General features: G+C 45.7%; 1 protein-coding gene across 1 annotated transcript in view; it reads right to left on the reverse strand.

Moving 5' to 3' along the window:
• Nucleotides 1-1,116: 1,116 nt before the first annotated feature.
• The window catches only part of SUSD4 (sushi domain containing 4), a 362,690-nt gene continuing 338,517 nt past the window's right edge, over nucleotides 1,117-25,289 (reverse strand). Inside the window, exons 6-10 of the mRNA XM_006898056.1 lie at nucleotides 9,062-9,253; nucleotides 7,585-7,729; nucleotides 4,760-5,145; nucleotides 1,240-1,385; nucleotides 1,117-1,143 (exon numbers count right to left, since the gene is read on the reverse strand). Of these exons, the coding sequence (XP_006898118.1) occupies nucleotides 1,117-1,143; nucleotides 1,240-1,385; nucleotides 4,760-5,145; nucleotides 7,585-7,729; nucleotides 9,062-9,253 (896 nt within the window). The remainder of the gene's footprint in view (nucleotides 1,144-1,239; nucleotides 1,386-4,759; nucleotides 5,146-7,584; nucleotides 7,730-9,061; nucleotides 9,254-25,289) is intronic.

Consider the following 25,289-nt stretch of genomic DNA (forward strand, 5'->3'; position numbering starts at 1 on the left):
CCAGGCTGGCTAGCCTCACTCCAGGGACAGAGCAAACCTGCACGTCAAACACATTCCCAGAAAAGCAGTTGACTCCAAAAGCTTGCCACGATTCCTGCACTCCCACCACCACGCTCCTGCCTTCTGGCAAGGAGAGCTTCCCGCGAGCCTGGGAGGAGCCAGCCAAAGCAGGAAAACATGGCCACTTCTTTCCCAGCTGCCTTGGGCTTAAGGCCGCCTCCTGGTTCAAACCCTAGGCCCAGGCTGGCTAGCCTCACTCCAGGGACAGAGCAAACCTGCACGTCAAACACATTCCTGGAAAAGCAGTCGACTCCAAAAGCTTGCCACGATTCCTGCACTCCCACCACCACGCTCTTGCCTTCTGGCAAGGAGAGCTTCCCTAGGCACTCTATAATGACAGTAATAAAGGTCACCTTAAATAATACATGAGACTCTGGTGTGTCTACAAACCAAAGGGGTTGAGGGGAAGTTTGCCTGATGTGGTTAGTATGTACTTTTTTTCCTTCTGAAGTCCCTGAGCGGTGTAATATTTAACACAGTTGACTGCTAGCTGAAAAGCTGGGAGGTTCGTACCCACATACATGTGTCTCTTGTTACCTGTGGGGTCTTCAAAGTCTGTGATTTCAGAAGTGGATGGCCAGTCCTGTTTCTTACTTTGGGCATGCTGTCAGGAGGAGCTGATCCTTGGAAAGGTGGAAGGTCAGCTGAAGAAAGACCTTAAACTAGAAGGATTAACATGGTGACCATAATAATGGGCTGAAACTTCCACGGCCTGCCTGTCAGTGCGTCATATTTGTTGGTTGTGATACTTGAAGCACTGCCACCAGTACTGCAAATATCAGTGGGCACATCCATGGTGGACAGGCCTTCAGGAAGCTTCTAGACCAAGACAGACCAAGAAAAACAGTTTGGTGGTCTACTGCCAAAAACTGGCCAGTGAAAACATCAGGTTCACTCCAGAACACTTTCTGAAGTACTTGCTTTGGAAGAATGTCTCTGGAGGATGACCTTACTGTTTGTTGACACAGAGGCCCAGTGAGGGCTTGGAACCCTCAGTGAGGTGGAGTGACACAACAGCTAAACTGTAAGCCCACATTTCTATGACTTGGTGTACAGCTAAGTTGCTGGCAGGGCGAAGTTGTGCTGCTGGCAGGGTGAAGGTGTACTGCTGGCAGGGTGTCAGTGTGCTGCTGGTAGGGTGTGAGGGTGGTACTGACAGGGTGAACATGTGCTACTGACAGGGCGAAGGTGTGCTGCTGGCAGGGCAAAGGTGTGCTGCTGGCAGGGCGAGGGTGTGCTGCTGGCAGGGCGAAGGTGTGCTGCTGGCAGGGCGAAGGTGTGCTGCTGGCAGGGCGAAGGTGTGCTGCTGGCAGGGTGAAGGTGTGCTGCTGGCAGGGTGAAGGTGTACTGCTGGCAGGGCAAGGCTGGTACTAATGGAGCTGTTATTGTTGTTGAGTGCCATTAAGTCAAAACCAACTCACAGCTGATCCTCCAGCAGCTTTTCACAAGCTGTAATTGCATGGGAAGACTGCCCATCTTTTTCCTGTAGAGCAGCTAGTGGATTTGAACCATATACCTTTGTGTTAGCAGTGCAACTCTTTACCAATAGGCCACCAGAGCTGTCTAAATGGAGTGTTGTTGTTTTTGTCGTGTGCCAGGGAGTTGGAACTGACTCACAGCTGACTCTCAGATTTTCAGAGGCAGTTAATCGCACAGGAGACTATTGTTCTCCTGTGGAGCAGCTAGTGGATCCGAACTGTGTGCCTTTAGCATTGCAATGGAGCTTCTTATCACTAGGCCACCAGAGGTCAAGGGAGCTAGACTTGCTAAACACTTGCTAGTGCTGAGTTCACTGCTCCTGGGCAGCCCGAGTCAGCCTGATGTCCTTAATGAAGATTTCCTTTCCACCGCCCAGGATCTCTGTCGCCATCTGCCTCAGCCTACCTGATTCCATTCTGCTATCAAAGTCATGCTCTCAGCTGTCATGTCTTTTTTTAACTTTTAAGCCATATGCATAAAAAAATTAAAACAGGACTTGATCAAGCTTCCTGCTCGCACAGCTCCATCAACACCACAATTTTATGGAGCAGACTTTTGTCTGTTTGTCTGAAACTCAAATGATGAAACCAAGCAGCTCCACAGGCTGACATGCATGTGAAAAGACACTTTTAGGGATATTTTCTCATCTATCAATTTTAGAAGTAACCTCCATAAGCCAAAAAAACCAAACTAAACCAAACCAACCCCAAGAAACAAACAAAACCCCAAATCCCAAACCAAAACAACAACAACAAAAAAACCCCAAAACCAACCACCCACCCCAAAACTAAAATCTGAGGCAGCTCCATGTGTATCAGAGGAGAACTGTTTACTTAAATATGTGTCTGCACCATCCAGGAACATGTCTGGGTACCACAGGATGAGCCACGGGTAAGGCAGGATTGACAGGCGGGGAGGTGGGCACAGGCCCTCAGGCAGATGGAGGCTGCTGCTTATGAATGGGAAGGTCAGTTTCTGACTCTGTAGAACAAAAAGAAAACCTCTCACTTTTCCTGGAAGAAGGATGTGTTTGTAGATAGGATTTCTGTTTCAGGAAAGAAAAGTGTAGGTAAGGTTGGGTGGGCGCTGGGAAAGGGGCACTAGTATTAACATTTACCTGCAGAGCAAGTCTTAAAGGGGTTATTTGTTAAGGGAATTTGTGAAATGTACAAAACATCACTCTGGTACTTTTCCATCATGAGATAATGTATTTGCACACTTTCTGACCATTTGAAAAGTAACAGGACTTATCCAGTGCCATGGATCTGAGTAACAAATCATGAATACAAATACCAGTGATATGTCACCAAGGACAGCCCGGAGCACATCCACTCCATCTTCTGAAGAAAGTTCCAGAAAGCAGAGGCTGCTTGAGTCTCTCCTTTTCCACTGCTAACTACCACACACCACGCTGGTCTTGCTGTGAGTCAAGCTGCTCAGCTACAGGATGACTGTCCATAAGGTTAACTGACCCACCCCTTGGGCACTGGTCCCGCCTGAGGCCAAGGGACCCGCTGCCCCTTCAGCAGCTCTACAAAGGCCCTCTCTGCAGGGGCTGAACATCCTCACTTGGAGTCCAGATATATTTGAAAGCAGATGTTAGCAGCAGATTTACATAATGTGGCATGCTTTTAAGGAGGCAAGTAGTACTCATAATCTGGGGAGTGTGGAACTCAATGCGATGTGAATGGAACTGTCCATGTCCTGCTGCATGGAGATACATGAATGCCTTCATCCAGGGCTGCTGGGTTTCTCCCCTCTGTCCTCTTCCCCATCGGTCTTGACAACACCTTGGTCTCGTTAGAGCACTGAAATGCAGTCTGGGCCTCATTGCTTAGCCTGAGATGTGCAACACGAATCACTGTCACCGAGGAGAGAGCTTAGGAAACGCCTCTGTCCTTCAGTCACCTAGCTCCAAGGTTCCCCTTTTCCCAAGGGCAGTAGATGCGTCGGCTGTGGGTAAGGTTAGAGGCCTTCTTCTATGAGGGGGGTCTCTGTAGAAAGAGAAGTCACTGGTTTAGTGTTTTGGAAACTTCAGCAAACATGCACCTGGGCACGTGGCAGACAGAGGCCTCACCCATAGCAATGCCACCTTACTCTGGCATGGTGTGTGCTAGAGAGTGCATCAGGCCTTTCTCCCATGTGCCACTGAGTAGGTTTAACCCACAAGTGCAGGAGAGGTCCCACATTATTTGAGCCGCAACCCAACTATCGTCGTCTAGTCACTTCTTTTTTTTTTATTGATATTTTAATGAAAGAACTTGGATTTCCATTTATTCATTGTTGCACATTTTTCTCCCTGCCCTGCCACCCCAGCCAGTTTGCTTTTTCCTTTGGAATAAAAGTTCTTTCATTGTTATACAGTGCTCCCCACACACATACTTTACTATACAACCCTGACCCTGCAGCCCTCTGTCAACTTTATGATGCTATCTGTTCTCCCAAGGAGTGGCTAGTGGATTCCAACTGCTGAAGTTTTGGTCAGCATGATATATTACACGTTATTGTTGTGCCATCAAGTCAGAAATCTCCAGGGGGATTTCAGAGGCTGTAAATCACACAGGAGGAAATGGCCCTGCTTTCTCCCATGTATCATGCGTCTTCAGGTAGACAGTGCAGCTCCTTACAACTCAGACACCAAAGCTTTCTAACACATAGTACCACCTTAGGATGAGCTTATGACCCTGAGCTTCATGACAATGTAAAGACAATGCTAAAAAAGTAGTTAATTCTTATGGGAAAAGGTGACTCTTAGCAAGCTCTGGTGATTAGTGCAAGGAGCTGTACCCTAGGCAAGTGGTTCAAATTCATGAGTTGTTCCATGGAAGGAAAATGGGCAATCTCCTCCCATGTGAAAACCCTCTGAAAACCTGCTGGAGGGTCAGCTATGAGTCAGTTTCTGACTCATAGGTGCTTAACAACAACTAATGTGCACGTAAGAGTATATATAAACATAGCCTGGGTCTGTAGGAGTCACATGCAAAACCTACTGAATTCTGATTCAATGTCTCTGAGGGAGGAAGACAAATTCTTAGCAGGAGGTCAAATAAAAATTAATAGACAGAAAGACCTCAAGGTAATTGGCCCTGCCAATTCTTCCTCACACAGAGAGAGGAAGATGTGTTTTAAGGCCAGTGAGAGGGAAACAGCTTGATCTGGCTGAACTGGTGGGGCAAGGTCAGAAACTAGGCATGCAGTGCAGGGCATGACACACACTCACCATCTGCAATGGTGATGGCTGGGCTGGTGGACAACATCTCCCCCACTGCACTGTCCATGGCATCAGGGCTGTGGACGGGGGGCAGGGCCCCTGCTTGGCACGGAGGAGGAGGTGAATACACACCCTGGGGCTGCTCAGAGGAGACTGAGATGCTGTCACAGGTCTCTGGCTCCTGGGGGTCTGTGTCCATGTCTGCTGAGCCAGGATATGCTGGAGGGCTCTGGTCATCCACAGGAAAGGCGCAGCTCTGGCCCAAGGAGGCCAGGTACCCAGGGCCTAAGGCACTCAACCCGCCACTCACAGCCTCATCATAGGATGGGAGCATGACGGGTACACCATCCACAACCACGAAGTCAGGGTCGCTGCTGGAGCTTCTGGGAGGCCCCCTGCAGTGAAGGAAAGCAGGAACAGGATGTCAGACACCTGAGAGGGATGGGGGTTCCCAGGACTCCCCATTGCGGCTGAGGTCTGCAATGATTCTGGGGAGAGGTGAACCCACAGTGTATTAGGTGCTTCTCTGGTGAGTGGTAGCCACATCACAGAGCAGTACTCTTCTCCTCTTCTCCGGCCCTGGTCACCTGAGGTGCATCTAAGTTCCCCATCCCTTCATTCTTCACTCCTCCTCATCTAGTCTCTGGGCTTGGCCAGATGGCTATGCACATGAGCACAGAAGGGCCATGTGGCCCATTTGGACAGAGCATCAAATGTGTCTACAACGTTCTGCAAGAGACTGGGTACTGTGGGAGACACTTGTGGGCAAGTAGCCATAAGGAAAGCTTAGTTCCTGGGCCAGCATCTTTGTAGTCTTCTGGTACATTATTATAAATAACTTCCTCAAAACTTCATTGCCAAAAAAAGTTTAAAAAAAAACCCAAAACCAAAACTCATTGCCACCAAGTTGTAATTAACTCATTGCTGACCCTCCAGTGGGCTTTCAGAGGTAGTAATTTGTATGGGAGGAGACTGCCCATCTTTCTCCTTCAGAGCATGTTGGCAGCACAACTCCTTACAACTAAGTCACAAAAGTTCCTGCTATGTGCTAGGATATAGATTGATAAATAATAATTCTGCAGTCTGAGAAGGAGGTCTGAGTGGGAGGGAGGGTTCAGCACCTCTCACTGAGGGTGTGGTCGAGTTTCCAGGGTTCCAATGACCTCAAGGAACTCAAGGGGCTTCACTCTTGAGGAAAGTTTCATGGCTGGGAGAATGGGGCATCTTTGTGTCATGGTTTTTGGGTTTGCGCTGCCAGCAGAGAATCTGCTAAGTGTGTGTGTGGGGGTGGGGTGGGCTCTGTGGGAACTAAGAGGTAATGCTGCACGGTGGTGGGGCCGTCTCCAGCCTTTCCTCTCACTCCTGACCCCTGGAGGAAGGAGAATGAAGTGCTTACCTTCACGGACCTCCTTCCCCACTAACCAATTTTTAGGGGACGGTGCACAGGGCACTGGAGGCTAGACAGTCCCTGTGAGCAAAGCTAAACATTCTTTCCTGAGGCAAGAAGTCCTGAGATGGACTGCTATCTTCCACAGTCAAGAATCCACAGCAACAATTATTATTCCTTTGTAAAAGACGTTTGTATGGTGGCCCAACCTCTCCAGTATTCGCAAAACTTTCCACTTTAGTTCCAACTTTTTTCCACTGACGTCTGCCCACAGTAGGATGGTACTGTTTTCTGGTTTGTTTGTTTTTTAATTGTTAATTGAGTGAAAGTTGAAAAAGCAAACTGTATTTTTCAACCAAGCATTCATACACATTTTGCCGTACAACATTAATACAATACATACAATGACAACTGCACATTTCCTACTTTATCCTTGTGATTCTCATTTCCTTTAATCCTTCTATCTATCCTTTCTTATCTTCTGGGCTTTACTCTTGGGAAAATGCTGCTCTTTTGATCTTACATGGTGGGCTATTCTAAGAAGGAGTGTGTCCCTGATAGGATTAGTCACCAGAGAGGCTTATCTATAGTTTGGCTACATGGGGTGAGTTGGACTACAGAGAGGTGGGGTGGGGTGTGAGTTTTCCTCCAAGCTGTTTTGTATACGGGGCCTGTTGCACAAGCCTCATAGATGCTACCAGTGCTTGGGGATGGGTCCAGGCTGCTCTGTGAGGCTCCAAACCTGCTCATGTGAGTTTAGCCAGCTCCTGTGTGGTAACAGCAGCTAGGGACTGGAGAAAGCACTCGAAGATAGACGGTGCAACCAGGAGCCTGGGGAGCAGTACTCCGCATGCCATACACTCAGTCCCTGTACAGGCAGCATTCGCAGGAGTCCCTGCCTGCCTGCACCTCCCAAACCTTTCCCTTCTTCCTGAGACCTCCCATTGTATGTTGTTTTTGAGCCTCTGGATGCCATAGCTTTTGCTTTGTTCTCTGGGAGGTTCGGTGACTGCCTTAGCCTTCCTGGGGCTGTCAGTGTGTCTGAACAGAACTGCAGGGCACAGAAACCACAGAAAATAGAGTCCCCCAGCCCTGACTCTGTGCTTCCCTCTCTACATTCCTACAACACTACACCCCTACACCACTTCAAATAGGAGATGGAGACAGAGAAAGCGATTAGATCTCTCTCTGGCTTGTATGTGTCAGAAGAGAAGCCTGCTGTTTCAGGTCTGTAAAGACTAATTGGAATAAAGCTTCCTGATTTTCTTCTGAGAAGCCTCTGGGTGAATTTGAACCTCCAGCCTTTTGGCTAGCAACCAAGCTCTTAGCTGTCAGTGTCACTCAAGGGTCCATATCCTATTAAGCAAAAGTGCACTTTCCTCTCCTGCTGCTCATGGCTGCAGTGAGCCTGTCCTGTGCAGACGTGCGGCCACGGCTCAGCACCGACCTGGGGCGAAAGTGGGCCTTGAACTTGGTCTGGAACATCCTCGCCAAAATAACGAGCAGCAGCACCAGCAGCACACTGGTCGCCGTGAATGCGACGATCTTCCACGTGGTCAGGAGGGTCTTGTGGGTGCTGGGCCATGTTTGCTCTGCCAGGGGAGAACAAAGCATTTGCTAAGTTTATTGAGAAAGGGAGTGAGGTACCCACAGTGCACAGTCAAGTGTCATGGCTTGCGGGGTGGGGTGGGTGTGGGGAGCAGCAGTGGTGTGTGACAGTTCTGATCTCCAGGGGTTCCCTGCCTGCAGGTTCATGTTCCAGGCCTGGCTGTGAGCCTGGGGGCTGCTCAGCGAGTGAAAGGGTCCCTCTCTCTTGCAGGAGGTTTTTCTGAAATGGCCATGGCTGATGGAGGGGGAAGCTGGGTTACATACCTTTGTGAGTATTCTGGGATGTATCGTAAATGAGGAAGGGTGCCTTCTCTGTGCTCCTTCACAGCATGAGCAGAGCGCTCCACCACAAACCACCCGCCTCCTGCATGCCTTCCTCCATTAAATGGCCTCACCTTGACCTCAGATGCTCTCCTGTCTCCTCTTGGTTAACATTATCATGTGTAAATAAGACTACACATACCTATGTATACAGATGTGTTGAATTAGTAGGAGCTTTTCTCCATGGCTACATCTAGGGGAAGGGAAGGTTGGGGGAGAATGAACCCATCCTTAGGGCTCTGGGCAGGTGGCTACTTCCGGGGAACATGAGGGGGGAGGGGCGGGAAGCAGCAGACTTGGGCTGTGTGGCTGTGACCAGGGCAGCAGGGCAACCTGTGAGGCTGGTCTGCAAGTAATTTGCTATATCACTAAGGCTTGAGTATGCCAATATTTTAATAAGTAAGTTGAGTTTCCCTGTTGTAAGGTCATTTGTATTGTGAGGGGCTGCCTTCAGCAGAAGAGAAAGGTGGAGCTGGGTCCCAGGTCATATGTGTGTTTCTGGTGGCAGCCACAGTCCCCTGTGAAACATACCTTAAGTAGAGGGGGGAAGGTGGAGAGAAAACAGCGGACAAGAGTCGGGGGGCCCGCCAGGGCGGGACTCAACCGAAGTCTAGGTGTTCTGCTTGGAGGGAACAGGGGTTTTCCTTTATGCTTTCCATTTATGCACACATTCCTCTCTTCCCTTGCCCCCAGTGTATCTTCTAAGACTCTTATTAATGGTCACACACTTGGCCCATTCCTTTCCAGTGTCCTCTTCACTTAGTCCAGTGTGATGGTCATTATCTAGTCATTCTTTTTCTGCTCTTCTCTTTCTCCTGTCTTGATTAGTTTATTACAGTAATGAGATTATGCAGTATTTGACCCTTTCTGACTGAGCTAATTCACTCGGCAGGGTTTTACTGGGAAACGACAAGATGCCACTCCAGCCTGCTGAGGGATGCGCACCCTGGGCAGCACACACATCCTGTCAGGGCAAGATCTCCACCTATTCTTACCTGACTTGACACAGTAGACCTGGTAGGAAGGAAACCATTCTCCGTACTGGCAAGTGATGTACTTGTAGTCACTGGTGAGGCTGTAGCCAGGGTCGCAGTAGAACTCCACCACGGTCCCGTGATTGTAGTGCTCGCAGGGCCGGGGGTGGCAAATGAAGTCTCCGTGGCTCACCACGGGAGGTAGTGGACATACTAGGGCAGTGGAGAACAAGTTTCAGAACCACATCCTTGCCTAGCTGAAGCTTCAGGTACACTGGCTGGGAAGACCACCATGGGAAGAAGGAGGTACACACACACCAACAGGGCATCGAATTACACTCTGACAGGCCCTTCTTCTGTATTTTCCAATGAGGTCTGACTAATACAAGTCGGGGATAATATTTCCAGCATGCACAGCTATCATGTGGTGTTGGATAGTGTATCATCAAAGAGAGGCTTGTTTTACAGTGCAGTTTTTCTCTGTAATAGATAGTATTATGCTGCTGTTGTTATGTTCCGTCAAGTTGCCTGTGACTCATAGCGACCCTATGTACAACAGTCCTAAATCCTGCCCTATTCTTGCCAATCTTACTGTCTCTGACATGACCATTCCCATTACCCCAGTCGCTGAATCAATCCATCTCGAGGGTCTTCCTCTCCTGCACTGTCCCTCTACCCTCCCAAGCATGACGTCCCTCTCCAAGGACTGATCCCACCTTGCAACATGTCCAAAGTATGTCAGACGAAGCTTCAGAATCCTTGCCTCCAAGGAACAGCCTGGCTTCATCCTTTCTAGGATAAACTTGTTTGTTCTCCTAGCAGTCCATGGTATATTCAATACTCTTCTCCAGGACCAAAGCTCAAAGGCATCAACTCTTCTTTTATCATCCCTAGTCACTGTCCAGCTCTCTGATGCATAGCAAGTAATTGCAAAGATCATGGACTGTATCAGGCACACCTTAGTCTCCAGACTAACATCATTACTCTTCAGTTCTTTGGAGAGGTCTCTGACAGCAGACTTTCCCAATGCAATTCATCTTTTCATTTCCTGGCTGCTGGTACCAAGAGTGTTTATTGTAGAGCCAAGTAAACTGAAGCTGTCAGCAATCTCCATCCCTTCACCATCCATCATGATGCTGCCAATCGGCCCAGTGGCAAGTATCTTTGTTTTCCTGATGCTGAGCTTCAATCCATATTGAAGGCCACAGTCTTTGACCTTCTGTAGCAAGCACTTCAGGTCCTTCTAAGTTTCAGCAAGCAGAGTTGTGTCATCTGCATAACGCAGATTGTTGACAAGTCTACCTCCAATCTTGATGCCACACTTCTCCTCACAAATTCCAGCCTCTTGGATAATCTGTTCCGCATACAGATTGAAAAGATATGGAGACAGGAACACGGACTTGGTGACAGAAATGAAGCAGGAGACAGAATGATAGAATTTTGCACAATCAACGACTTTTTCATTGCAAATACAGTTTGTAAGAAACACAAATGCAGGCTATACACACGGATTTCACCTGATGGTATGTATAGGAATCAGATCAATTACATCTGTGGAAAGAATTAACGGAGAAGCTCAGTATCAGCTGTGAAAACTAGGTCAGGTGCTGACTGTGGAACTGCCAACTGCTCATATGCAAGTTTAAGGTGAAGCTGAGCAAAATTAAATCAAGTCCACAGGAACCAAAATTTGACCTTGAGTCTATCACACCTGAATTTCAAAACCATCTCAGGAACAGTCTTATGCTACTCTATTAATAACACATCCTATTATGTGTTAATAAATAGGATGTATTTATAGAAAAAAAATACTAAAAAGAACCACAATTCCAAGACTATGTGAGGATGGTAGTGACTCGGGACTGCTCAAATCAGTGAGAAGTGTCCCAAACCTGAGCCCCACATTTCCTGCTAGAGGCCAGTGAGTGACCAGCTGGGAGCAGTTCTTTTGATGCAAGACAGTGGGTAGTGGGTGGGGAAATTAGGGTTTGGTTGATCTGGATTGAGTTCTGTCCCTGATCCACTGAGCTCATTGTTGCTGTGTGCCTTCAAGTTGGAATCAGCTCACAGCTGACCCTACAGTAGATTTTCAGAGGCAATAATCAATAATCACATAGGAGAAGAAAGCCCACCTTCTGTGGATCAGTTGGTGGATTCAAACTGTGTGCCTTTGGGATTATAGCACAGCTTCTCCCCACTAGGCCACCAGAGCTCCCCAATGAGTTCTATGCACCTTGCTTTCCATTTCTGTAAAATGGAAGCTTATTCTGCCTTGATGATGTTCTAGGATTTTTCTGACACTAATATTCTAGGCTTAGTGGCAAGGAGTTGCATTGACAACCCAAAGGCATGAGTTTCAAATGCACCAGCTACTCCACATGAGAAAGATGGGTAATTGCCTCCAGTGTGATTAACTGCCTCTGAAAACCTGCTGGATGGTCAGCTGTGAGTCAGTTCCAACTCAACAGAATTCAACAACAACAATATCCTATGATTAAAGGGGAAGAAAACGAATCCATAATGAGACCTTGTAGTGGCCTTGGGACAATGAATGAGGATGACAAAGAAGAATTGATACTTTTGAGTCAGGGTGTTGGAGAAGAGCATTGCATGCTCCTTGGAGGCAAAGATGACAAAGCTTCATCATACTTTGGGCATACTATTGTTGTTGTTAGGTTCCATCTAGTCGAGTAAGACATAGTGACCCTACAGACAGCCAATCTGAAACCTGCCCTGTCCTCATCACCTTTGACACACTAGGGCACAATGCTGAAGACACAGTATCAACCCATCTCATTGGGGTTCTTGCTCTCCTTCGTTGACCTTACATTTTTCTAAGCATGATATCCCTTTCCAAGGAAAAGCCTTGCCTAGTTACATGCCCAAGGATGAAAGACTAAGCTTCATCATCCTTGCCTCCAAGGAATACTCTGGCTGACCCCCCTTTTCTAGGACATATCTGTTTGTTTTTGGTTGTTGGTTTCCCCCCCATTCTTCAGCACCACAACTCAAAGGCATTAATTCTTCTTCTTTCATCCTTATTCTTTGTCCAGTTACCTAATGCATAGCAGGTGACTGAGAAGACCATGGCTGAATCAGATGCATCTTAAGTCTTCAAACTGACATCTTAAGTCTTCAAACTGACATCATATTCCTTGGAGAGGGACATCATGCTTGGAAAGGTGAAAGCAGAAGAGGGAAAGACCCATAACAAAATGGACTGACACAGTGACTGCAGCAATAGATTCAAGTGTGCCAGAGATGATAGGATAGGGCACAGGATAGGGCAAGGTTCAAATCTGTTGCTCAGAGAGTCTCTATGCTCATACTTGACTTGATGGCACCGAACAACAACAATTGATATATCACTCTGGTCGGGGTTGTAAGGAAGAATCATTTCATCTCCATGTCCAGAAAAAGGACTTCCATGGAGTCAGGCTTCCAGTGTTCATTTCATGACACAAAGGGTCCTTTCCTGAAGACAAACAAACTCAACTCATTGAGTTGAAATGGACTCAGCTGACACTCCAGAGTGTTTCTGGAGGCTGCAGATCACACAGGAAATTTCCCATCTTCCTCCTATGGAGGCACATGTGGATTAGGAGCTTCAGAGGTGCCACCTTTGGGTTAGAAAGAGTCAGAAATAAATATCTCTGGTACTTCTTCAAAAACACACTCTCCCAAGCCAGCTCCAGACCTACAGATGCAGGACTGAGTCCTTGTGGAAATGTGATGACTTGAAATCAGTCACCAGAAATTCCCTCAGAAGTTGGTAAAGTCCCTCAGGCAGGTAAAGTTGATGTCTGTCAGAGCCCACTTCCAAGGTTTGAGGGTGAGATCACTGGAAACCACAGGAGTGGAATTGGGAGGATTACAACAGTGGAGAAACAGGCTGAGCCTGGACATGTTCATTCAGTGCTGCCCACCTACCATACACAGCATGAATGAAACGGGAATGCTGATTGGCTTAAGGAGCAGGGAGCTGGTGAGGATTCCTGGCTTGTTGACTTGACTTGGCTCCATATAGGGATTAGGGTTGAAGGAAGTGATCAACCGATCTGGAATATAGGGAGAAGTGTGGAATCCTGATTTGGTGGCTGATGCCCATTTGAAGCTAGATACAGATGACTGGGAGTGAGTTAACCAGAAGATGATCCATGCTGTGAGCTAGGGTTGACTGCTGCAATCTGATGGCCTGCTCTGGACTGGACAATGCTTATGGATTCAGATTCTCAACGTTTACAAGTTGAACAGAGGATCCTTCAGCAAAAGGGACATGCTTGTTTCCTCAAAGTACTGGTTTGATAAGGATGGGGAAACCAGAAAGAAACTGGTTATCTAAAAGGGAGCTATTAGGGCATGAGGCATAATGTAGCTTATTTTTTATGCTTTCACAAAGGTAGTTACTAGAAAGATGAATGTAAGTGGGGAAAAAACTCCCACAATATAAATAAATGAATTAAAAGCTGTGTAAAACATGACATAGATGCATGAAACACAAGGTACATGAATGATAAAAATATTAATACAAACAAAGGAGCTTGCAGCGCCTGCTCGCTGAGGCTGGGCGACAAGGATGGTCTCCAGGCTTGTTCTGAGGAGTGGGGCGAGGGCCTTGGCCAGGGCCTAGCAAACTGTGAGTGGATCTGTCAGGGTGAAGAGAAGGAAAGAAGCAATCAGTTGCACGGGGGAAGGGAAATGGTGACACCAACAAGAAAAGTGTTGGGCTCAGAGAGGAGCAGCTGCGGGAGGTCATGCCTCCCTTAGGCTGGAAGAGTGAGGTGGTTCCTATTGATAGGTCCCTCAAGGGAGCTGGGAGTGTGGCAGGTCCTTCTTTTTCCTCTGAGCCTGTTGGGTGTTCCCCAAAGCTGGGCAAGTACAAAAGAAACGCCCTGGTTTCTTCTGCACTTCACCCTCCACACTCTCTCTGGACAAGCCTTAGGAATAGCCAGCTCAGACAGGAACTTGGGAATGCAGCTCATGGGCACCAGCCCCTTTGCAGTGCAAAAAGAACTGGTGCCCAGGGTCTGAACTTGGGGATGATGGCCAAGATAGGCCCTGGACCTCACATTACTTGATCTATCTCCTGGCTTGCAGGGCCCTTCCACACACAGCCCATCAGGAGGGATGAAATCCTTCTTTCCCATGCATTTTTTCCTTCTGGGATTCCCATTATTCTTAATGTTAGACATAACTTTATGATTATTAATTTAAATGAAAATTTACAGAGACTTTGGATTTCCATTCATTCATTGTTGCACTTTTCTCCCTGCCCCTCCCTCCCCCCAGTTCACTCTTCTCTTTGAAAAGAAAAATTCTTTCATTGTTATATAATCCCTCCACCCAGGTTCACTCCACTATACAATCTTCATTCTGGACTCCTGTCATGACAATAAAACCTAATCACATATCCGTTTTAAACAGTTTTCTCCCTCATCTGTTTCAGTGCAGTATACATTAATTATCCCATCATTCTCAGTCTCCCCCTAACCCTGATGTCAGTCCCGTTTTACAACAGTGGCACTATGCAGTATTTGTTCTTTTGTGACTGAGATATTTCACTCAGAATAATGTCCTCCAGGGTGACCCATTTTGAATAATATTGCATGAGTTCCTTGTTTTTCAAAGCAGCATAGTATTCCATTGTGTGAATATACCACAGCTTCTCTATCCATTCATTTGTTGAAGGGCACTTACATTGTTTCCAACTCCTTGCTATTGTGAACAAAGCCACTATAAACATGGGCATGCATATATTTGCTTGGGTGGCAGTTATGGTCTCTTTGAGGTATATTCCCAGTAGTGGAATTGCTGGGTCAAATGGTATTTCTATTTGCAACTTTGTGAGAAAGTGCCATACTGCCTTCCATAGTGGTTGCATCATTTTACACTCCCACCAACAGTGAATAAGGGTTCCAGTTTCTCCACAACCTCACCAGCATTTGTTACTTGCTGTTCTGTTAAATTTTGCCATTCTTGCTGGGGTGAGATGATATCTCATAGTTGTTTTGATTTGCATCTCTCTTAGAGCTAGGGATTTTGAACATTTCTTCATGTGTTTGCTGGCCATCTGAATGTCTTCTTTGGTAAAGTGTCTGTTCATATTCTGTGCCCATTTTTCAGTTGGATTTTTTACCTTTATCTTGTTGTGGTGGGTGCTTAAGTATTTTACAAATCCTAGATATAAGTCATATATATAGTATATATATATGTGTGTGTATGTATATATAAATTTACTTAATATATATATATAAAGTTCCAGTCTGTGGCTTCCCTTTTTACCCTGTTGGAGAAGTTTTGGGATGTGCATAGGGATTTGATTCCTAGAAGGTCCCATTCATCTCTTTTATCCTCTCCTAGTTGTAAATCCCATATATTTCTGCTGGACAAACGTGGGTTGCCTCCAGGGCTGAGCTTTCCCAGCAGGTAAGACAGGCTACAGGAAGAGAAGGGCAGGAAGGTCTGTGAGAGAAGTCAGTGGGCCCAATAACAGTAATTCTAAAGGAGTGAGTAGAAGGTTAGTAGCCTTCGAATTGATGGAAACAGTGGCAGGATATTTTACAAAAGGTCAGTGAACTTGAGTGAGCAGAGTTCTGGACCACGTCTACTTCTGCTCAGAAAAGCATGCTTATACCAGCCAGTCAGAAATCTAGGCTCTCCAACTTCCTCTCTTGGCAGAAACCATTCCTGCCTAAAGTGAAGGCGTACTGGCAGAGGTAGATTTGGTTTTGTTGTCAGATATGTAGCTGTGACATGGGACACCCCAGTGGTCTCCAGGGCTGGCCAGGCTCCTCCAGCTCAGGGGATGGTGGAAGGTCCCCAACCCCCAAGCTGTTCCTTCACTGGAGGCTGGGACCAACAGAGCAGTCGGACTCTCTGCCAGACCCCTCAGGGCCACAGTAGGATTAAGAATTGACCAGGATCATTTGACCCAGAGAGCATGGAGTGATGGAAGAACAGCAGCAAATGTAGGCAAACTTTTCAGCAGCACCTTTCTCACTAGGCCTGAAGGATAAAGAGTTGTTTAAGTTGCATAAACCCAGAGGCAATTGGTCCCTGGTCAACTTTTTATGAAGGTGAGGGGAGGCAGTGGTGCTTAGCACACAAGCTGGGCTGTAGCATTTCCCAGTTCACATTCAAGTTCAAATCTCAGCTGTGCCACGGAGACACCCCTGCATGTGGCAGCTTGTTCAGTCTCTCTGAGGTCTGAGTGTCCTCATTTATGCATGTCAAAATTCACGGTTGTTGCCATAGAATCAAGCAGATTCATAGCTGACCCTCTAGTGGGCTTTCAGAGGCATATATATGGAAGGAAACCATTCCTAGTCCCTGGAGAAGATGCGAGGATTGGAAAATGCATGTGATTTACTTACCACAAATTCCAGGCACTCAAAAAAATAACATCTTAGTGGTAAAAAGTGGTAAGAAGCTGTGCTGCCATCTCAAAGGCACAAAGTTTGCATTTCCTACTTGCTCTTAAAGAGGATGAACAATCTCTCTCATCATTTACTACCTCTGAAAGCCTGCTGGAGGGTCAGCTAGGAGTCAGTTCCAACCCAATGGCACACAATGACAACAACGGCTAGTATTCTTCTACCCCATTTGTGTACATGTTGTACTGTGGTGGGTTACTTGTTGCTATAATGCTGGACCCTGCCACTGGTACTGCAAATACCAGCAGAGTTACTCAAGTTGACAGGTATCAGAGATTTCAGATATGAAGGAAAGCTTGAGATGTAGTTTTGAAAATCACTGTTGCTGTTGTGTGCCAAGTCAGGACTGACCCATTGCTGACCCTCCCGTGGGGTTTCAGAGGCACTTAATCTGATGGGAAGAGATTGCCCATTCTTTCTTCTGTGGAGAAGTTGGTGGACTTGAACCATATACCTTTGGGTTGACAGTGCAATTCCTTACCACTAAGCCACCAGAGCACAAATGAAAATCCTATGGATTACAGAGGAGCTCTGGTGGTGCAGTCCAAAGCGTGCGGCATTGCTCACCAAAAATCTGTGCTTCCTGATGATCACTCTTCACCAAAGTGATCTGAAATCCTCAATGGAAGCCCCCACAGACTGAGATGCATTAAAAATATTCAGTGACTGCAATAGTGGACTGGACCATCTCAACAGCATATGGATGATGCAGGGCAGGAAAGCAATGCGTTCTGCTTAAGGCTGTCCTGAGTGAGAGCTGATTCATCAACCATGAACAAGAGCAGCACGATATCAGGGGTGGAAAACCCATGGAGTTTCCGGCTGCTTTCCGATTCAGGGAGCTGGTATTCCCTTCATTTGGTGCTGGCAGCTGGTGTCTCTCCTAGAGTCAGGAGAACTGGGCCAGCCCTAAACATTGAAGGAGTCAGCACACAAATCATCACCAAACGGTTTCTCAGAGACCAGCTAAAAGCCATCCACCGTTGAGGCTTTAATTCCGAGACTGTCATAATTGGCTTGTAATGAAGATCCATTTTTCCCATTAAGTGGAATGTCTTCATACTTTGCAGTGTTTTTAATGACTGGACCTGGCAGACCACTAGCTTTGCTGCAAAGGAAACCCCTGTATCATGGTAGGGGTTCAGGTGTGTGTTTAACTTGGAAGAAAACAACAAGAAAAGAATGGTTGATTATAAAATTGAGGGAGTTTCCTTTAAATATGACAGTGAAGGAGAACTTAAAGGCTCAGGGACTTTCTAGGCCTCAGACAGCCTCTACCAAAGAGGTTAAATATAGTTCCGCTATGCAGATAGACAGATGGACATGAAAAGACAGGGGTGGTGAGAACAAAGGTTCTCCTGCAGCTCTGCTGGTTGGCTGGTTGTTTCTAACAACTTTCTTTCTAACTTATTAACAAAAGTTATGTTTTGCAAAGCTTGACATCAGAGCAGTAGTGGTTACAGTCGATATGAAAGATTGTGCAGAGACTTGGGCAAAACAGTGATTACACCTTCCTCCTAGCTCCTTGTTTGTGAAGAAGGGTTATGCACCTTTCAGAAGTGCAGGTAAACTTACACTCACCCATCGAAATGGTGGTTTAATGGCAAGGAGTTGCACTGCCAACTCAAAGGCACCCAATTTGAATCCACCAGCTGCTCCGTAGAAGAAAAATGGGCAATCTTCTTCCATGCAATTTACAGCCTCTGAAAACTTACTCGAGGGTCATCTATGAGTCTGTTCCAACTTAATAACAGCAATGGCATTCAAATACTATGTGGGATGAAGTTTCACCATCCTTGCCTCCAAGGTGCACTTTGTCTCACATACTTTGGGTATATTATCAGGAGGGACCAGTTCAGAAAGGTAGAGGGTCGGTGAAAGACAGAAGACCTTCAATGAGATGGGCTGGTATAGTAACAACAGGCTCCAGGATAGTGGTAATTATAAGGACGGCACGGGATAGGGCAAGGTTCAGATCTGATGTTCATAGGCTTCTTATGAGTAGTAGTTGACTCCAAGACACCTGTTGTTGCTGAGTACAAATGAGTCATAACCGATCCATTGCTGATCCTCCAGTGGATTTTCAGAGGCAGTAAATCTCATGGAATGAGAGTGTCCATCTTTCTCCCACAAAGCAAGTGGCTGGTGGATTTGAACTATGCACCTTTGAGTTGGCAGTGCAGTTCCTTACCTCTAAGCCACCAGAGCAGCTAACAATAATATTCAAACGGTTGTCCATTTGGGAGCTCTGGTGGCATAGTCTATAGGGAGTTGTGCTATAACCCAAAGGAAGCCCCACTCTGGTGGTTCGAATCCAATCAGTGGCTTTACAGGACAAAGATGGGCTAGATTAAGAGTCTAATGAAGACCCACTTGGAGGTAAGGTATGAGTTGGTTCCAATTCCACAGCAATGAGAGTAAATGATTCAAACGGTGAAGGAACTGTGGTGGTATAGTGTTATATGTTCAATGCTCCCAGCTACTCTGCAGAAGAAAAAGGGTAGTCTCCTGCCTTAAAGATTTGCAATCTTAGAAACCAGAGAGTCACCAAGACCTGGAGAAGGCTTACACTGCATATGTGTACATAATTCATATTATGTATGTGCCATTCATTGCCATAGAGTTGGAACTGATTTATAGCTGAACCTCCAGTAAGTTTTCAGAGGCTGTAAATCGCCTGGGAGGTGACTGCCCATCTTTCTCCCATGGAGCTGCTGGTGGATCTGAAACATGTGCCTTATGGTTGGCAGCACTGCTCCTTACCACTGGGCCATCAAAGCTCCCTGTGTCATGTATTTACAGATTCACAATGCTGAATGCAGTGGGAATTCAGTGGGAGAACTCTCACCTTCCATCTGGGAGATGAGAGTTTGAGTCTCAGCACTGCACAGCATGCACATTGATCCTGTTAGTGGAGACCTGTGTATTGCTCAGATGCTCAACAGGTTTCAGCAGAGCTTCCAGATGAAAATTCAGCAGGAAGAAAGACCTTGCTTGTCCACATGTGGTGATATGGATCCACTATTTAAATTGCCTTTCCTACGCCACTGTCTTTGAATTTGCTAGGACAGGAACATGCAAATAGTGTGTGTCAGTCTAACCACAAGGGGATTGGCTAGTTTTACCATTCCACCTGGTAAGAATTGAGTAGGTTCAGCAGAGACATGGGGACTCTCATGACTATCAAGGAAGCAGCAGCAGCAGCAGGGAATGCAGCACATGTCCTTTGGGGCTAAGAGATTCCTGGACCAGTCAGACCATGACCTACAACTTTTTTGTAGGAGCAGCAGCACCCAGAGCTGAATTGGGACTGATGCTTCCCAGACCCAGAGTCAGGGACTGTCTCCCAAGCTTGGAGGACCATAACTGTTGGGATTAAGAGAGTGTTGTAACATTGGCCTAAAGCTGCAAGGCAGAAGGGCCAGTGAGCATACTTCAGAAGCTGTCCTGACTGAGAAACTGTATCTTGTTGCCAGGTTGAGTTGTAACCTTATTAGCTTTCCTAATAAACCAATAATCCTAAGCATGGTTCTGTGAAGTCTGTGTAGTTAATGCAATGAATTTTGGACCCAGTAGAGCAGTAGAACTGGTGCTAGAATTAGTAGGTGTGGGAGTGTAGAAAGGATGTCTGACTCCATGGGAACTGGCTTTGTGTTGTGGATGTTCTTGATGTGGACAGTTTTGCTCTGTTGGGTTAGAAGTCAGACTCAGGCACTTCTGTGCTGCCTTTGCTCCTTTAACACTACTATGTCCTTGATTATGGATAAATGGTTGCAATTTTTATGCTCTAAGCCCATTTCTGAGAGATGATAGTAAGTAGCTGTATTGTCACTTTCTCACTACATGGATGCAGCAGGAAAGTGTGTAAATATAATGCGTAGTCTAGTAATATGAATGATAACTTAGCCTGTCCTGCTTCTGAGATATAAGAAGTCCTCAACTTAATGTTGGGTAGTGACTGGAGCCCTGAACCATCACATCTAGGGTTGGATGGGATGATAAGAGTAAGGAGGGGAGTGCTGGCCAGGTAAGGTAGCAGTGGAAAGAAGAGGGACAGACGTGGATTCTGGCAGAGCAGGGTAGGGTGACAGAACCAAATCACAGGTGCCAAAGGGGGAAAGGGACCAACATCAAATCAGTTACTTTTTTAATGGGAAATGTCTTTCATCTGTTCTTCTGGGTAAAATGCTTATCTGCCAGATATTGCTTTAAAGCTGAGCATCTAAATTAAGGCAGACTATGGAGAAGGACTGGTGATCCACTCTCAAAATAATAAGCCTTTGAAAAACCCTATACACAATAAAGCACACTTAGTTTAGATTAGCAGATCTGACACCTGAGGCTGAGACCTCAAGATCGAAACATAAAGGAAGAGAAACAGTTGCAAGTAGACAATAGTAACTGGAACGTGGAAGCATGAATGTAGGAAAATTGGATATTGTTAAGAGAATGGAATGCATACACAGGCACTGGTGAGATGAGATAGACTGGCATGGGGTATTTTGAATCAAACAACCATATGATTTACTACAGTAGAAATGAAAAGGTGAGGAAAAATGGGGTCATATCAATAATTAAAAAGATCATTTCCAGATCCATCTTGAAATACAATGCTGTGAGTGACAGGATAATATTCATACAAGGAACCTCTATTAATACCATCATTCAAACATATGCATCAACAACCAGAGCCGAAGAAGAGAAGGACCGTGATTTCTACCAAAATCTGAAGTCGGAAAGTGATTGAACAAGCAACCTGGATACACTAATAATAATGGGCAATTGAAATACAAAGGTTGAGAACAAAGAAGAAGGACCAGTATTCAGAAAACACGGGCTTGGTGACAGAAATTAATCTGGACATAAAATGATAAAATTTTGTACAGTCAAGGATTTATTAATTGCAAATATCTTTTATAAGAAACATAAATGGCAACAATACACATGGACTTCACCTGTTGGTCTGCACAGGAATGGGACTGACTACATCTGTGGAAAGAATTGTTAGAGAAGCTCAATATCAGCTGTGAAAACTAGGCCAGGTGTTGACTGTTGAACTGACCATGCAAATTGACTCACATGCAAATTCAAAGAGAAGCTAAAGAAAATTAAATCAAATCCACAAGAACCAAAATTTGACCATGATTCGATTCCACCTGAAATAAAAAATATCTCAGGAACAGTTTTGAAGCCTTGAACACTAATGAATGAAGGACAGATGAGCTGTAGGAAGATATAATGAATATTATCCATGAAGAATGCAAAAGGTCATACAAAGACAAAGGATGAAAAAAGATAGCAGTGGATGTCAGAACAAAGTCTGAATATTGTACAGAGCGCTGAGAAGGAATTTAGCAGAAGATTTCAAAGGGGCAGCTCAGGAAGACAGAACAAGGTACTGTAATAAAATGTGCAAAGACATGGAATCATACAATCAAAAGGGACAAACTTTCTGGGCATTTCTTAACCTGAAGAAATTGAAGAACAAATTCAAGTCTCAAGTTGCAATACTCAAGGATACTATAGGCAGAATATTGACTGATCCAGAAAGCATTAAACGAAGATGTAAGGAGTACATAGACTCACTGTATCAAAAAAACCTGGCTGACACAGAAGACTTTAATGAAACAACATATGACTAAGGCCTATGGTGATGAAGGAGTAAGTTCAAGCTGCTCTGAAGGAATTGGCAAAAAACAAGGCCTCAGGAATTGATGGAATACCAATAGACATATTTCAACAAACAAATGCAGCCGTGGAAATGCTCATCAGGCTATGCCAAGAAATCTGGAGGACAATCACTTGGCCAATCGACTGGAAGAGATACATATTTAATTCCACTCATAAAAAAAAAATGTGACCTCATATTCTCCCTGGACTACTGGTCCTGGCCATCCCAATTCAGTCTCTGAGCCCCAGATCTTCACCTCTATTCAGCAGGAAGTAGCAAGAAAGAATACATCCCCCTTTTTTCTTACTAAAGAGGCTGGGATGTTAGGCCAGAACCCAGGTCAAAGGCAGAACAAAGGATTCAAGGAATATCAACATGTCAAAAAAGGGAATGTCCCTCCCTTCCTTCCCTAGAAGACCACCCACCTGGCTAAATCACAATGCAATGTCCCTCCCTTCCCTCCTTAAAGACCCTTACTATAAAAACCTGCCCTAATCCACTTTCATTGGACTTCCTTGTATGCTTACTGATAGTATCCTGTCGCTCACCACATTGTATTTCAGGATGGATCTGGAAATGACTTCTTTAATTATGAAACCAACTCCATTTTTTCGTGCCTTTTCATCACCGGCATAGTAGATCATATTCAAAATGTCTGATTCAAAATATCCATGCCAAGCCATCCCATTTTGCCAATATCTAGTATGTCCATATTTATGCATTCCACATGAGCAAGAGCCTGTGGTGATGAAGGAGCAAGTTCAAGTTGCTCTGAAGGAACAGGCAAAAAACAAGGCTCCAGGAGTTGATGGCATACCAATTGACATATTTCAACAAATACTGCCTTGGATGTGCTCACTAAGTTGTGCCAAGAAATCTGGAGGACAACCAGCTGGCCAACTGACTGGAAAAGATCGATATTTGTTCCCATCCCAAAGAAGGTGACCCAACAGAGCGTGGAAATTATCAAACAATTCATTAATATCACATGCAAGCAAGATTCTGCTGAAAATTATCAAAAAACAACTGGAGTAATATGTCAATGACACTAGGGATACTATAGCTAATGCTAGATGGATCTTGGCAGAAAGCAAAGAATACCAGAAGAATGTCTATCTGTGCTTCATTGACTAAGCAAAGGCATTTGACCATGTGGATCACAAGCTATGGCTGACACCGAGAGGAATGGGAATCCCAGAACATTTGATTGTGCTTACGTGAAACCTATACTTGGACCAAGAGGCAGTCGTCAGAACAGAGCAAGGAGACACTACATGGTTCAAAATCAAGAAGGGGGTCCATCAGGGATGTATTCTGTCTCCATACCATTTCAGTTTGTATGCAGAACAGATCACCTGAGACGCTGGGCTGTACAAGGAGGAATGCAGCATCAGGATTGGTGGAAGAGTCATCAACAACCTGTGTTATGCAGATGACACAACCCTGCTCACTGAAACTGAGGAGGACCTGAAGAGCTTGCTGTAGAAGGTCAAGGACTGCAGTCTTCAATATGGGTTGAAGCTCAACATCAAGAAAACAAAGATTCTCACCACTGGGCCAATTGGCAGCATGAGTATGGATGGTGAAGAGATTAGATAGCTAACAGTTTTAGTTTACTTGGCTCCACAGTCAACACTCTTGGTAACAGCAGCCAGGATATCAAGAGACGAATTGCATTGGGAGAGTCAGCTGTGAGGGACCTCGCAAGAGTACTGAAGAGCAACGACGTCAGGCCGGAGACTAAGGTGCACCTCATCTGGGCTATAGTCTTTGCAATTACATGCTATGCATTGGATAGTAGGACAGTGAATAGGGATGACAGAAAGAGAATTGGTGCCTTTGAGCTTTGATGCTAGAGAAAGTGTTGAATATACTATGGACTGCTAGGAGAAGAAACAGGTTTGTCCTGGGGAGGGTGAAGCTGGAATGCTCCTTGGAGTCAAGGATTCTGAAGCTTCATCTGACATACTTTGGGCAAGTTGCAAGGAGGGACTGGTCCTTGGAGAGGGACATCATGTGTGGGAGAGTGGGGGGGACGGTGCAGGAAAGGAAGACCCTAGATGAGATGGATCCATTCTGTTATTGGGGTGGTGGGAATGAGTGTGTCGGAGATGGCGAGGTTGGCACAGGTTATAGCAGTGTTTAGGGCTCTTGTACATAGGGTGGCTATGAGTCACAAGCAACTCAACAGCACATAACAACAACAACAACCTGTTTCTCTGCAGACCAAGAAATTCCACTTGGGAGACCTCTTAATAAAGCTTCTTTAGAGTAAAAAAAAAAAAAAAGTGACCTGACAGAGTGTAGAAATCATCTAACAAAGTCACTAACACTATGTGCAAGCAAAATCCTAAAAAAAATGACTGAAACAGTACACTGGCAGAAAACTACCAGAATTACAAGCCAGGTTTAGAAGAGGTCATGGCAATAGGGATATAATCACAAAAGTCAGAAGATCTTGGCTGAAAGCAGAGAGTATCTGAGGAATGTCTATCTGTGTTTCACTGACTATGCACAGACATTTGACTTTGTGGACCACAACAAATTATGGCTAACACTGAGAAGAATGGGAATCCCAGGACACTTAATGGTGCTTATTTCCAAACCTATACTCGAACCTGGAGGCGTGTCAGAAGCTATTTCTGGGGTCTCCTCTGTGCTGCCTGACCTCGACTTGTGCCCACGCACTTCCAGGCTCCGGGTTCTGCCGCCGGCGTGTCCCTCCATTTGCCCCTTGCCGCAGGCCCTAGGGCCAAGAAGAAAAACACAATCTATACCGGAGTTCTACAAGACACATCACCTTCCCTTCGGACACAGTACAACTAACTTAAGAGACACTGGACACAGGGAAAAAAAAATTGTCAGCAGTTGACGTTGTTGGAATCACAGGAGCGAAGAAAGCTTCAGATAAAAGTTGTCAGGTCATGGGTCAGACAATGGGAGATTAATTCTGAAGGCATTTGGTAGAAGTGAAGGGGTATCCTGGTGGAGCTGGGAAATAAGCGGGTCAAATACTGGGCTAAGGGCAGGGACTACACTGTAACTAATGGTTCACTCCACAATGAGGGATTTATCTTATATTGCTCCACAAATTGCTGTCTGTCAGATACTCATGAACATTCAGATTAAGATAGACTAGGAAGAA

The sequence above is a fragment of the Elephantulus edwardii genome, unplaced genomic scaffold (genome assembly GCF_000299155.1).
Source record: "Elephantulus edwardii isolate Elephantulus edwardi_28Jun2011 unplaced genomic scaffold, EleEdw1.0 scaffold00218, whole genome shotgun sequence".
Classification (NCBI taxonomy): domain Eukaryota; kingdom Metazoa; phylum Chordata; class Mammalia; order Macroscelidea; family Macroscelididae; genus Elephantulus; species Elephantulus edwardii.